Source organism: Callionymus lyra, chromosome 15 (genome assembly GCF_982586985.1).
Source record: "Callionymus lyra chromosome 15, fCalLyr1.hap1.1, whole genome shotgun sequence".
In the NCBI taxonomy this organism is placed as follows: domain Eukaryota; kingdom Metazoa; phylum Chordata; class Actinopteri; order Syngnathiformes; family Callionymidae; genus Callionymus; species Callionymus lyra.
The window spans coordinates 14350165-14363667 of record NC_141832.1 but is presented as its reverse complement, the minus strand read 5'-3'; the positions used below and the strand labels follow the sequence as shown (position 1 = coordinate 14363667).

Below are 13503 nucleotides of genomic sequence, written 5' to 3'. Positions count from 1 at the left end.
GTACAAAAATGTAATAATTTCAATAATATTTAAGAAAAAAAAGATTTTGTCAGGAATTTACAAAGTGTTTCAGTCAGATGCAATTTTAATATACATTAATTTTCTTTTCTTTTTGAGTTTTCCAATTTTATTTGATCGCATAGCTCCTTTTTTTTCCTCCTCTAACTCGTTTTTAATCCAGAAATTATATATAGATTAATCATTCATTTTCATTATTCAGAAAATATGTTGAATTAAATATTTTAAATTTAAATTCTCCATTTCGACCCAAATCTTTTTCATCACATATTCTTAAAAGTAATTATCCAAATTAAATAATAATGATAAAAATAAAGTTGTTTTTTTAAGTTAAGAAAATATTTTAAAAAAAACAAGTGCTAATGTAGAATATTTTTTAAAGAAATAAAGAGTTTTGCTGTATTTTAAATAAAACAATTAATTTAATAAATTAAAAGAAAATTTCTATAGTTTTGATTTAAAACATAGAAATGATAACACTGGCAATGATGTCATGAAACATTTTTTTTTCATATTTAAATGAAAATACTTCAGATAAAAGTCTATCATACAAATTCCCCAAAAACATTTTGGTAAAAAAAAAATGTCCTCTTCCCATCAGAGAGAATCATTGTTGAAATAAAACATTCATAAAAAGTATATGGATATAAAACTCGATTTTATGTTTTAAGTTCAGAAAAGTTTACAAAATTAGAGACTTTTAAAATAATAGAAATAAGTTTATTAAATGCATACAAATACTCATTAATTGCGTACATTTTTGACCAAAAAAAAACAACCAAAAAATTAAAGAAAAAATTCTAAATGTATTTAATTTATTAACGAAGAACCTATTTTAAATAAAATATTCCTCTTGTAATTGCGGCTCTCGTTGCGTCCAGAACTGCTTCGAGCTCTACAACCCGAACCACAAAGGTCAGGTGATCAAGGCCTGCAAGACGGAGGCGGACGGACGCGTCGTGGAAGGAAACCACGTCGTCTACAGGATATCAGCGCCGACGCCGGAGGAGAAGGAGGAGTGGATCAAATCTATCAAGTGAGTCGCGCACAAGTCAACCATTTTATTTTGAAAAATAAACCAATATATCTATATATAAAAAATAAATTTGAGTATTTAATGTACATCACAGATTTTAACGTGTCAAAATCATACTTTTAAAAATATTCTTACTTTACTGATTTCATTTAAATCCATTCAGTCGGTCTTGAATAAATTATTTTAGTTAAATCAAAACATGACAAACATAACCGTTGTGGACGAGCTAAGCTAACAAGTTTAGCATTCTGTTTTGGAGTTTCTTTCACTTTATTTTCGAGTAAACAATGTGTATAATAATTAGTCGTAAAAAAGTCTCTCTATCTGTTGTGTGTTCTGGGGTGGTAACTTTGGACTATCCAACCACCGAACGGCGCAAATAAACCGCATCAAACTAAAATGAAGCTCGCCCGTTTTACGCCTTGGCTCCAGCAAGGGTTTGAGTGACTTCGCTCTTCTGTGTTTCGCTTTTATTCACAAGTAGATTGAAAGGTAAATTATTAAATTTAGAAAACTTAAATTAAAAGTTGTTACGGGGTGGTTAAGTCGATGTCATAATAGCTGCAGCTAGCTTGCGCTTTAGCTAGCTTTTTTTCAACTAGCTAAGCTAGCAAGTTTAGCATTGAATTTGGAATTTCCTTCACTTTATTTTAAATTAAAAAAAATATTGTAACAGTCTTTTCTCATATTGTTTGTTCAGGGGTGGCAACTTAGACTATCCAACCACCAAACGTTTCAAATTAACAAGATAAAATAACAATGAAAGTTGCCTGTTTGACACCTTGGCTCCAGCAAGGGTTTGTGTGTTTCGTTTTTATTCACAATGAGATTGAAATGTGAATTATTAAATTGAGAAAACTTCAATTAAAAGTTATTACGTGTTAGTTAAGTTGATTTCATAATAGCCGCAGCTAGCTAGCACTTTAGCTAGCTTTTTTTTCAACTAGCTAAGCTAGCAAGTTTAGCAATGAGTTTGGAATTTCTTTCACTTTATTTTGAATTTTAAAAAATTGTTGTCACAGTTTCTACATGTATTGTGCGACCAACTACCAAACGCTGCAAATAAACAAGATAAAACTGGCCTGCTTGACACCTTGGCTCCAGTGAGGGTTTGAGCGACTTCATCTGCCGTTTCGATTGTTATTCAAAATGACATTTAAACGTCAATTAAAGCAGTTTCGATGCTTTTGTTTCTTCAGCGCTCGCAGATCCGTCACACTTTTGCTTTGACGGACGTGGGCGACACTATAGTCGTTGATAAGAAGCCGAAAAAGTCACATAAAAGCCTTTTGGAAATCCAAGTGATCCGCGGTGGGGGGTTCGAGCCGGTTCTAACAGGATTCAGCAGCCGTGAAACTGGCGCCGCGTTTGAGCCAGAATGGCTTCCTTTTTGCCTGAGCCACCAACTGTGTGGATTGTGAAGGATCGATAATCCCGAATTGTTCCCCGTCCTTCACACCCGTCCACTTCTCTGGAAAACTTCCAGAGCCGTGAAAAAAAAGGGTTCTAGTACAAACCGGAGAACCGCGAGTCTTCAGGGATGGAACTCGATAGAAACCATGGAAACCAAAGTGGGTCACTGCACAAACTTTTTCTTTTTTCATGATCCAGAAGACGCAGGGTTTGTGAAAATGCGGCTCATCTGCATATCAAAGATGCAGACGACCCTCGTCTCATGTGTGTGTGTGTGTGTGTGTGTGTCTCTCTGTGTGTGTGTGTGTGTGTGTGTGTGTGTGTGTGTGTGTGTGTGTGTGTGACCCTGCAGGGCCAGCATCAGCAGAGACCCCTTCTACGACATGTTGGCCACCAGGAAGAGACGCGTGGCCAACAAGAAGTGACAACCTGCCATCTCTACCTTCATCACTCTCACACACACACCTTTTTTTCTACGTTTACACACACCCACACCCACACACACACACACACACACACGTTTGTTTCAGGTGCATGTTTGTGTTCTCGACCGTGTGCATGAACGCGGCGCACGACACCGTTTGTAACGTTTGTTAACGATCGACCGGGAAAACTTTAGTTTTCACTCCCGTTACACACACTTTTTCACTCCCGTTACACACACTTTTTTCACTCCTGTTACACACACTTTTTTACTCCCGTTGCACACACTTTACTGCAGGGTGGGGGAGAAAGTTGTGTAACTATTGTCAACAACGTTTGACTCGAAAAGTTGATAGGAAAATTGAATAGTTTCACTTGTTTATCGTCCATTTTTGGGGGAATTTCAGGACTTTTTTAAAAAAAAAAAGTTAAATTATTGTTTTTTTGCTTTGACTATTCAAAGTATTACGGTAGGTATTTAAAAAGTATATTTAGAGACAACATTTACTTTCTGTCCCGTAATGCATTGAAAAGAGGAAAACATGAAGCATGTTCAACTTAAAAAAATGTTACACATAAGTTAGCGTTTGCCCCTTCTACTCAAGACATTACGGTATTTAAACATTTTAACGAAAATGTTTTTTCGATATAAAATCATGCTCACAATTATAGTTTGTGGAGTAAAGTTTGGAATAAACAGGAAATTGAACCACGTCTTAATAACACGACACACTCTTAATCTATTCCTAACATTACGGTAGAGACACTTGTCATACACGATTAAAGACATTTACCGTAACTATTGAAAAAAAGACAAGAAATTCAATTGGAGCACGGCAAAAATGCAGCTGCTGTAACTGTCTATTTGCGGTATTACGGTAGAAGTACTTTTATTTCATTTCCTTTTTTTTCCCGAATTTTTATTTTTCAGTTACTTTGAAAAATAAGCTTTTTTCATCTTCCTTCTAGAATTTATTTCTACACTTTATAAGCAATTTATAATTATTTAATTATTAATAAGATCCATGCGTTATATAACTTTTTTTATGTTCAATAATCAAGAACTTTCTGTAGAACCAAAAAAGTGACGCTGGTGATCGCGCTACACCTGCAGTCCCGTCACTGACCACTAGAGGCGTCACTACTCATCCTCCAGATACTTTTTTAAAAACTTCATTTTTTTTCACTAAAGTGGTGAAAACGGGAGTGAAAAGTATCGTCTCGTCGATCCACCGCAGAAGCAGATCAGCTGGGCTGACGTTTTTTCGTTTGTGCGTGTCGTGTTTGCATTTTTTTTTGTTTCCTTGTTTAAAAATTCTATAAAATAACTTTTGCTTGCGTTTATGTTGAAAGATTCCGGAAGTATAACCTTCTATCGTTTGATATTTATTTTACTTTGTTAAGTTATGTTTGTACATATCCTGCTTTTGAGTTCCAGCTTTACTCAAATCATCGACACACGAGGAAGAGAACTTTGGTGCTTCAGGATCGATAACTGTGACGTAACAAGCCATGAAAGTTTGTCATACATGCGACGATTGTCGTGACGTCAGTGATGGAGATGTCGGCCGTTACATTATGACCGGGGGGGGGGTGGTAAAAAGTCGGTAGTTTTTCTATGTGATTGTAAAAACAAAGAAGGAAGACTCTATACGCGACATTAACTTTTATATTCTCTGTAACAGATGTTGTATCTGCATCTACGTCCAGTAAATGCATCAAAAGACGTCACGTGTGTTTATTATTATTGCTGACCTACATAGTTCATACACGCCGCGGGAGCTGGTGCGAGGGCGCCCTCTGCTGGCGTTGAAGACGCATGACATGCAAACTAAACGCTCTTCAGTACATTTTTCCCTTTTTTCTTTTTTTTTACAAGTAAAATACAAATCTACATTGTTTTTCAGAAGTACATTATGGTTACTGTTTAAAAATGAAGGGACTTTTAAGCCACTAAAATGAAAATGATCTCTTGATAGTCTTGGAAAAACAAAACCATATTTTCTTCAACAGTTTGTTAATTTGTGTGAAGCTCTCGAAACATACAAATATGATTCATTATTCAAAATATTATACAAACTATTAAACGCTACTTTTTGGTTTGTTTTAAACTGTTTAAAAACATTTCCAAAATGTTGTTTTTTTCACATTTGTTTAAAAAAAGGCATTATTTAAAAAAAATAAAAAAAATTCAAAACGAACACCAAAATATATTTTGTGTAAATATTAAGTGTCTGTAAATATCTTTAATTTCTCAAATTTACACCTTTTTCAAAAGTTTGTAATTTTGTTACAAGACTTTGTACATTTGATTTAAACTCTTGAAACAAATATAACGTTTTATTTTCCTTAGAATTGAAGAAAACAAAATTATGAAACTCAAATGTTAGAGTTTTGATTAGTTTATGAGTTTTATCATTGAGTTTGTGCACCTCCCAGCCACCGTACATTATTCTCATCACACTTCTCTTGACAAACAAGACACCAGGAAGTAAACATTTTCCCTCATACTTTATTCGTACACAGTATTTGTCATCGTACATAAATAAACGAAGGAACAAGATCGGGGGGAACAATAAAAAAACAGAGGGGCCACCAAACTGAAATACACACGAGTCTCCTGATGAGGTCGACTTTGAATTTGACTCTCAATGTGAGACATCGTCAACTTTTCCTCTGAATCGAAAACATTTGCGTCAGATTTAAAGATGTGGGAGATATTGGTGCGAATAAAAACACGATTAACAAAAAACTATTTTGTTTCCATATGAATCTAAGACGAGATGATAAATATGAGCTTTTTAATTTTTTTTTTAACTGAGGTCATTGAACGCACCGGCTCACAATATGCTAGTTGTTCTTTGGCTATTTTAATGATTTGTTGATTATTTCACAAATTCTTTTTTTTTTAAATCGTAACATTTTACCTCACAAAACATTTCTCCTCTTGATTTTTCCACCTATACAACTATCATAAAATCTGTAGAATATCTATTTGAAATAATATTCAAAAATAAATAAAACATTATAATATATAATAAAATAAATATTTTCTACCGTTTACTTTCACTTACCCTGAATTAAAAATAGTTTCAAGGCCTTAAATGTGTTCTTTTGCCCTCTTAAATCCCTAAAAAAAAAAAAGTTTTGCATCTTTAAAAGTAAAAGAAAAATCTGAATTAAAAATTGTTAATCATTGAATTTCAATAATCAATTTAGAAAATGGCCATTTTTTTTAAATTAACGTTAAATTAGACGCTTGTTTTAATTGTACATCATGTCAACTTGGGGTTGGTTCAGTAGTAATTTTGGGGGTTACATAAAACAAACATTATTCCAGAATTTAAAAAAAACAAACAGGAAAATGTTACAATTTGACCTTGAACGCACCACGAAGACGGGGTTTGGCACCGGGGACTGAAAAGAAATGACAGTTTCCAAGTCACATGATGGGGTCAAAGGAGCATGACGGAGGTCCTCATGCTCCTCGGGGAGGGGGGGGGGTCTCTATCATGCGGGGTCTTCCTCATGCTTGGATCAGGCCTCAAGCATGCACACGACCACGAAGATCAGATTCATGAATCCACGAAGCATCACAGGCCCTGAGACGAGACCACGACAGGGGGGGGGGGGAGCAGGAAGTAGAAAACAAGAAGGGGGCGGGGCATAGAAATGTTCTACGGTAGTAAAAGCACATTCAGCTCGTTGTATAAAATCAGCTTCTCCAAACGTATGTACAAAAAACATGGAGGGTCTTGCGATGGGTTTAAAAAAGGACGACGTTGATGTAGATGAAGCTCGTCTAAAACGCATGCAACACACACTAGTGCATCTTCGGACGACCAAACATGGACTTCCTGCGTCACTGCCACTTTTCCCGCCACTTTGGCACGAGCGTCAACACGTCCCACTGGTGCGATGTCGGAACACACTCAACCAAAATATGAACGGACTGAGTCGCGTTGTCTCCGCGGAGGAAGTGACGAGGTGACTTCCTGTGTGATTTATGACAACTTCCTGCTGGTGTTGGGAAGGAAAATATTTTGGGGAAGAACTTCCTGTTTTCATCAGCGCTCTTAAGACGCAATTATCATCATTCCTGCTGCAAACTTTCTTTGACTACCTGTAGCCATTAGCGCAGCAATGCTAACAAGCTCAATGTTTCTGCAAGAGGAAAGTATGTTTCAAAATGTAGACATTAGCGCACCAACGCTAGACGGCTCTATGTTTTTGCACGAAACATGTTTGTAAATGTAGCTATTAGTGCAGCAATGCTAACCAGTTTACTATTTGTAGTGAAGTATATTCTCGGATGTAGCCATTAGCACAGCAATGCTAACAAGCTCAATGTTTCTGCAAGAGGAAAGTATGTTTCAAAATGTAGACATTAGCGCACCAACGCTAGACAGCTCTATGTTTTTGCACGAAACATGTTTCCAAATGTAGCGTTTAGTGCGGCAATGCTAACCAGTTTACTATTTGTAGTGAAGTATATTCTCAGATGTAGCCATTAGCGCAGCAATGCTAACAAGCTCAATATTTCTGCAAGAGAAAAGTATGTTTCAAAATGTAGACATTAGCGCACCAACGCTAGACAGCTCTATGTTTTTGCACGAAACATGTTTGTAAATGTAGCTATTAGTGCGGCAATGCTAACCAGTTTACTATTTGTAGTGAAGTATATTCTCGGATGTAGCCATTAGCGCAGCAATGCTAACAAGCTCAATGTTTCTGCAAGAGAAAAGTATGTTTCAAAATGTAGACATTAGCGCACCAACGCTAGACAGCTCTATGTTTTTGCACGAAACATGTTTGTAAATGTAGCTATTAGTGCGGCAATGCTAACCAGTTTACTATTTGTAGTGAAGTATATTCATGGATGTAGCCATTAGCCCAGCAATGCTAACAAGCTCAATGTTTCTGCAAGAGGAAAGTATGTTTCAAAATGTAGACATTAGCGCACGAACGCTAAACAGCTCTATGTTTTTGCACGAAACATGTTTGTAAATGTAGCTATTAGTGCGGCAATGCTAACCAGTTTACTATTTGTAGTGAAGTATATTCTCGGGTGTAGCCATCAGCGCAGCAATGCTTACCACCTATTTTTTTCCGCCTGAATTATATTCCAAAATGTATCCATTAGAGCGGCAATACTTGTTAGATAAACATTTCTTCATGAAGTATGATTGTGAATGGAGCGATTAGCACTGCTAACCAGCTCACTGTATCTGCATGAATTACCTTTTTTTGAACGCAGCCATTAGCGTGGCAATGCTAACAAGCTAAATGTGTCCACCTGAAGTATGTATGGTAATGCAACCATTAGCATGGCATTGCTAACAAGCTAAGTGTCTCTTGCATGAAGCATGAATGTAAATGCACCCATTAGCGTGGCAGTGCTAACAAGCTAAATGTGTCCACCTGAAGTATGTATGGTAATACAACCATTAGCATGGCATTGCTAACAAGCTAAGTGTCTCTTGCATGACGTATGAATGTTAATGCACCCATTAGCGTGGCAGTGCTAACAAGCTAAATTTGTTCACCTGAAGTATGTATGGTAATACAACCATTAGCATGGCATTGCTAACAAGCTAAGTGTCTCTTGTATGAATGTTAATGCACCCATTAGCGTGGCAGTGCTAACAAGCTAAGTGTCTCTCGCATAAAGTATGAATGTTAATGCACCCATTAGCGTGGCAGTGCTAAATGTTACTGCTTTATGCTAATGTTCTTATTTGCAGCCATTAGCTGTTTAGCATTAGCACGGTAATGCTAACCAACTCAATGTCACTGCTTTAAATATGTTTTTAATGTGACCATTAGCGCAGCAATGCTAACCACTTAAGAGCGTCTGCAGAAAGTGTTTGTACATGTAGCCATTAGCACAGTTGTATTTGAAATCCGTGTAAGATGTGTCACCGCGTAAAGTCTTTAATCAAAACCACTCGACCCACAATGCACTGCACCGGTCAAAGCTTCCACCAGTTAAAAATGTAGTTTAAAAGTATTTTCTTGATCATTCGTGGTCAAACATTGAGGAAGTTCGTGAGGGAGTCGTTGATATTTTGGTTGAGTGTGGTTCATGTTGTGTTCTTGGAGAAAATTTGGCCAAAACCAAAAAAAGGAAAAAAGAACTAAATAGAAAATCAGGAGAACAGAATAAATAAAAGAGAGATTTCTTGTAGGAATGCTAAGGTGTGCTCACGAACCTGCCATTGTCTTGGAACACGAGTCATGAGCGAAACACTGCGGATCACGAGAGTCTTGAGAAAGCGAGGCGTGGGGGGGTCAAGGGTCGTTCATACGACGCTGTGCAGCGCTGGATTGAGGAACTGAGGGTTGATGAAGGAGAAGCCGGCGAACTCGCTCTGGTCGATGTTGGCGATCACCAGCTGGTCGGGCGGAGTCAGCACCGGCTGTGTGCGCGTGAAAAACTTGTCAAAGTTCTCGGCTCCTTTGCCGCCCTGCAGGTGGACAGAGGAAGTGTTTTTAGACGTGCAGTGAAGGAGGAAACTTGAATTGTCATGTTTTTCACATTCAAAAAAATATTGATTTACCATCAATTTAAAGAAATATTAAGATTTACCCACAAAACATGATGATTTTTTATCTCTAAATATGACAAAGTCTAACTGTGGTTTTTAAAATTGTATCAAATTTTAATTAAACATTTTCATCTTCTACTTCGGATTTTTAATTCCAAAACATGATGACTTTTAATCTTGATACGGTACGACTTTTAAAACGTTGTAACTCTTAATCTGTAACTCTGTATCATGGTACTTTATGACTATTGAAATTGTAATACTACGACTTTTAATCTGGTAACATTACGATTTTTAATCTCAAACGATTTTTAATCTGGTAACAGTACGATTTTTAATCTCAATAGATGATTTTTAATCTGGTAACAGTACAATTTTTAATCTCAATACGCAACTTTTATTTTTGGTAACATTATGACTTTTAATCTCGATACATGACTTTTAATATGGTAACAATAAGATTTTAATCTCAATAAACGATTTTTAATCTGGTAACATTACTATTTTTAATCTCAATACATGACATTTAAACGGGTAACATTACAGTTTTTAATCTCAATACATGACTTTTAATATGGTAACATTATGATTTTTAATCTCAATACGCAATTTTTAATATGGTACATTTAAATATATAGATTATAGATTTAGAATATAGATTTTTTATCTCAATACATGACATTTAAACTGGTAACATTACAGTTTTTAATCTCAATACATGACTTTTAATATGGGAACATTATGATTTTTAATCTGGTAACATTATGACTTTTAATCTCAAGACGCAATTTTTAATCTGGTAACATTACGATTTTTAATCTTGATATGATGACTTCTAAACTCGTCACTATACAAATTTTAATCTCAATTGATGACTTTCAATATTGTAACAATAAGATCTTTAATCTCAATACATTACTTTTAATCTTTTAGAGATAATATTTTTAATCTCATAACATGACTTTAAATCCTGGTACGAAAATATTTTTACTTCAAAACATCACTTTAAAACTTGTAACAATGTTTTTTTTAAATCTCTACAAGACTTTTAATCTTGTAACATTTTAATCTAATCTAAAAAAAAAAGTGTGACTTTTTTAATCTCTAATTGTCAATAGTTTGTGTTACTGACCTCAATAGTCAGTGAATTGAATTCACAGCTTTTTATAACATAACAATAATTTACGATTGAGCGAAATTAACACAAGTAATTTATATTAGAACTTGAATTAAAATTAAATAACGTGGTTAAGAAGTTGTTTTGACTGTAAATGTTTTATCAAACAAAAACATGTAAAACAATTATTTATAATGAAAAACAGAAGAAAGAATCAACATTTTTAGTTAATGTTCATAAGTAAACGGGAGTTTAGCTGAAAATTGTAGTCAGGTCAAAGGTCAAAGGTTTCTTCCCCACTCACCACTTTGGGCTTGAACGGAGGCTGGATCTCTCTGTTGGTCAGCCGGTCCCAGTCGATGCGTCTGAAGAAGGCCTGCTCCCGGATGTCGCGCTCGCCCTCCGGCCCGCAGCCCAGACGTTTGGACGGGTGTTTGGTCATCAGCTGGTGAGACACGTTTCGATGTCCAATCAAGTTTTATTTTTTTCTCTCAAAATTCTTCCCGACGACCCCGGAACTCACTCCTTTACAGATGGACACGGCTTCTTTGGACATGGACTTGGGGTAGGACACGTTGTGCTCCATGATGGACTGGAAGAGCTCGTCCTCGTCCTCCCCGTCGAACGGCGGCTGACGAAAGAACGGAGAAGAAGAAGTGAGAAGAAGAAGAAGAAGAAGAGACGGAGGATCTCAGGTGAGACGCTCACCTGTCCCGCCAACATCTCGTACAGCAGAACCCCGTACGCCCACCAGTCCACCGACTTCCCGTACGGCTGGTAGGCTATGATCTGGTGGAGTCAAAGGTCAAATGCTTTTGAGTCTTTGAGGTGAGGCCGCATCGCCGGCGCTCACCTCCGGGGCGATGTAGTCCGGCGTGCCGCAGAAGGTGCGCGTGGTGATTCCTTCATACATGTTCTCTTTGCACATGCCAAAGTCCGCGATCTTGATGTGACCTTCGGAGTCCAGCATCACGTTGTCCAGCTTCAGATCCCTGCAGCAGAGACACGTGTTGACGGTCCCTGGACTTCAACTCGCACTCGTAACATAAGAGTCTTATATTAAACACAAAGACTGTACAACCCTTTAACTCGTTTTCCTTTGTGTTCAAAAATGTTGTGAAATAAAAACAGTTCTTGGAAAATGCATTCATAGTTTAAGAGACAAAAAGAGAAAAAACAAAAATACTATTTAATTCGTCATTTGAAACCCTTTTTTTTTAATGATCTAAATTTAATTCAAATATCAGGTTTTCATGTTAATGTGTGAAAAATGTATAATTTAGATTTAAAGTAACAAGTTCTGGTAGAACAGTTTACTTTGTGTTCATCATGTCTTCTTGTTTTCATCTGTTTTTGTTGAAAAACTTTCAACTTCACAACATAAAGTACCAAATGGTGCCACTTTTTCATCTTGTAGCTCTTGTACAATTCATCTCATAATGACTCTTAATCTATTATTAAAGACTTATTATCTATATTATTATAAAATTTGAGCTTGTAACGTTTGTACCTTTAATCTCAATACATGGCAACTTTGAATTATGTAACGTCAGAACATTTAATCACAAACATTATGGCTTTTAAACTTTAAAAAATCTATGACTATTTCAAATTTAACGACTTTAAATCTTGAAACTCTACGACTATTAACCTTGAAATTTAACGACTTTAAATCTTGTAACTCTATGACTTTTAAAGACTTTAAATCTAGTAACTCTGACTTTTAACCTTGAAATTTAACGACTTTAAATCTAGTTACTCTGACTTTTAACCTTGAAATTTAACGACTTTAAGTCTTGTAACTCTATGACTTTTAAAGACTTTAAATCTAGTAACTCTGACTTTTAACCCTGAAATTTAACGACTTTAAAATCTTTTAACTCATGACTTTTAACGACTTTAAATCTTGTTACTCTATGACTTTAATCGACTTGAAATCTTGTAACTCTATGAATTTTAATTTCTTTAAATCTAGTAACTATGTCTTTTAACCTTTTAACTTTTAACTCATCTCATTACGTTGCAACTTTTGATCTTGTAACATTATTCCAATGGTCATTTAAAAACATTAAGCTTCTAAAAGCCAAAAATGTTACTACTGATGATCTCAAGTAGTACCATTTTTAATTTATTTTTATCTTGTAATGTCAAAAAATAAATTCTGTGTGTGGCTCAGATACTTGGTTGTAGTTTGATGTCGACCCCTGAATGTGTCTGGCACTCCAAGTGTCATAAAAGTGTAACTACAATCTCATAGAAAAGTGCATTACCGTATTTTCTGGACTATAAGTCGCAGTTTTTTTCATAGTTTGTCCGGGGGTGCGACTTATACTCTGGAGCGACTTATGTGTGAAATTATTAACACATTATTACCGGTATATCATTTCACATGTTATTTTCACACTAAACCACAAGAGGGCGCTCTAAGGCCTGTGTTGATAATTTCGACGTAGAAGAGGAAGCGTCGCATCTTCTACCTCCGGAGTTAGCGGAGTTGTTTAAAAGTGACACCGAAGGATGAAGATTTCATTGGATTTGAGTTATTTGGAGTTACACGGATGGTTTGGTAAACTTATTAGCATGTTATTTATGCTATAGTTCTCTGAATAACTCTTAATATGTTATGTTAACATACCAGGAACGTTCTCAGTTGTGTCATGTAACGTAACGTACAATTATTCAGCCTGTTGTTGCCTCTATTTTTATTTTAAATTGCCTTTCAAGATGACATGTCTGTTCTTGGTGTTGGATTTTATCAAATAAATTCCCCCCAAATATGCGACTTATACTCCAGTGCGACTTACATATGTTTTTTCCTTCTTTATTATGCATTTTACGGCTGGTGCGACTTGTACTCCGGATCGACTTATAGTCCGGAATATACGGTAGTTTGATAACTCCCTGAGTGTTGCTACATTTGGATCCACAACAGTTTAATAAAAAGTGTT

The 13503-nt window shown here is 35.9% G+C and overlaps 2 protein-coding genes across 4 annotated transcripts in view; one reads left to right on the top strand and one right to left on the bottom strand.

Moving 5' to 3' along the window:
- The window catches only part of LOC148065031 (cytohesin-3), a 37699-nt gene extending 32942 nt beyond the window's left edge, over positions 1 to 4757 (top strand). The window contains exons 12-13 of the mRNA XM_087808954.1: positions 900 to 1054; positions 2820 to 4757. Coding sequence (XP_087665080.1) covers positions 900 to 1054; positions 2820 to 2892 — 228 coding nt within the window. The 3' untranslated portion in view covers positions 2893 to 4757. The remainder of the gene's footprint in view (positions 1 to 899; positions 1055 to 2819) is intronic.
- Positions 4758 to 8007: 3250 nt separating this feature from the next.
- Positions 8008 to 13503, bottom strand: part of prkcab (protein kinase C, alpha, b) — a 93879-nt gene continuing 88383 nt past the window's right edge. For 2 of the 3 annotated variants that reach the window (XM_087809746.1, XM_087809748.1), the window contains 5 exons: positions 11409 to 11547; positions 11264 to 11344; positions 11079 to 11186; positions 10860 to 11000; positions 8008 to 9357 (listed from right to left, as the gene is read on the bottom strand). In XM_087809746.1, coding sequence (XP_087665872.1) covers positions 9193 to 9357; positions 10860 to 11000; positions 11079 to 11186; positions 11264 to 11344; positions 11409 to 11547 — 634 coding nt within the window. In that variant the 3' untranslated portion in view covers positions 8008 to 9192. The remainder of the gene's footprint in view (positions 9358 to 10859; positions 11001 to 11078; positions 11187 to 11263; positions 11345 to 11408; positions 11548 to 13503) is intronic. The other variant, XR_015713435.1, reaches the window with a different exon arrangement.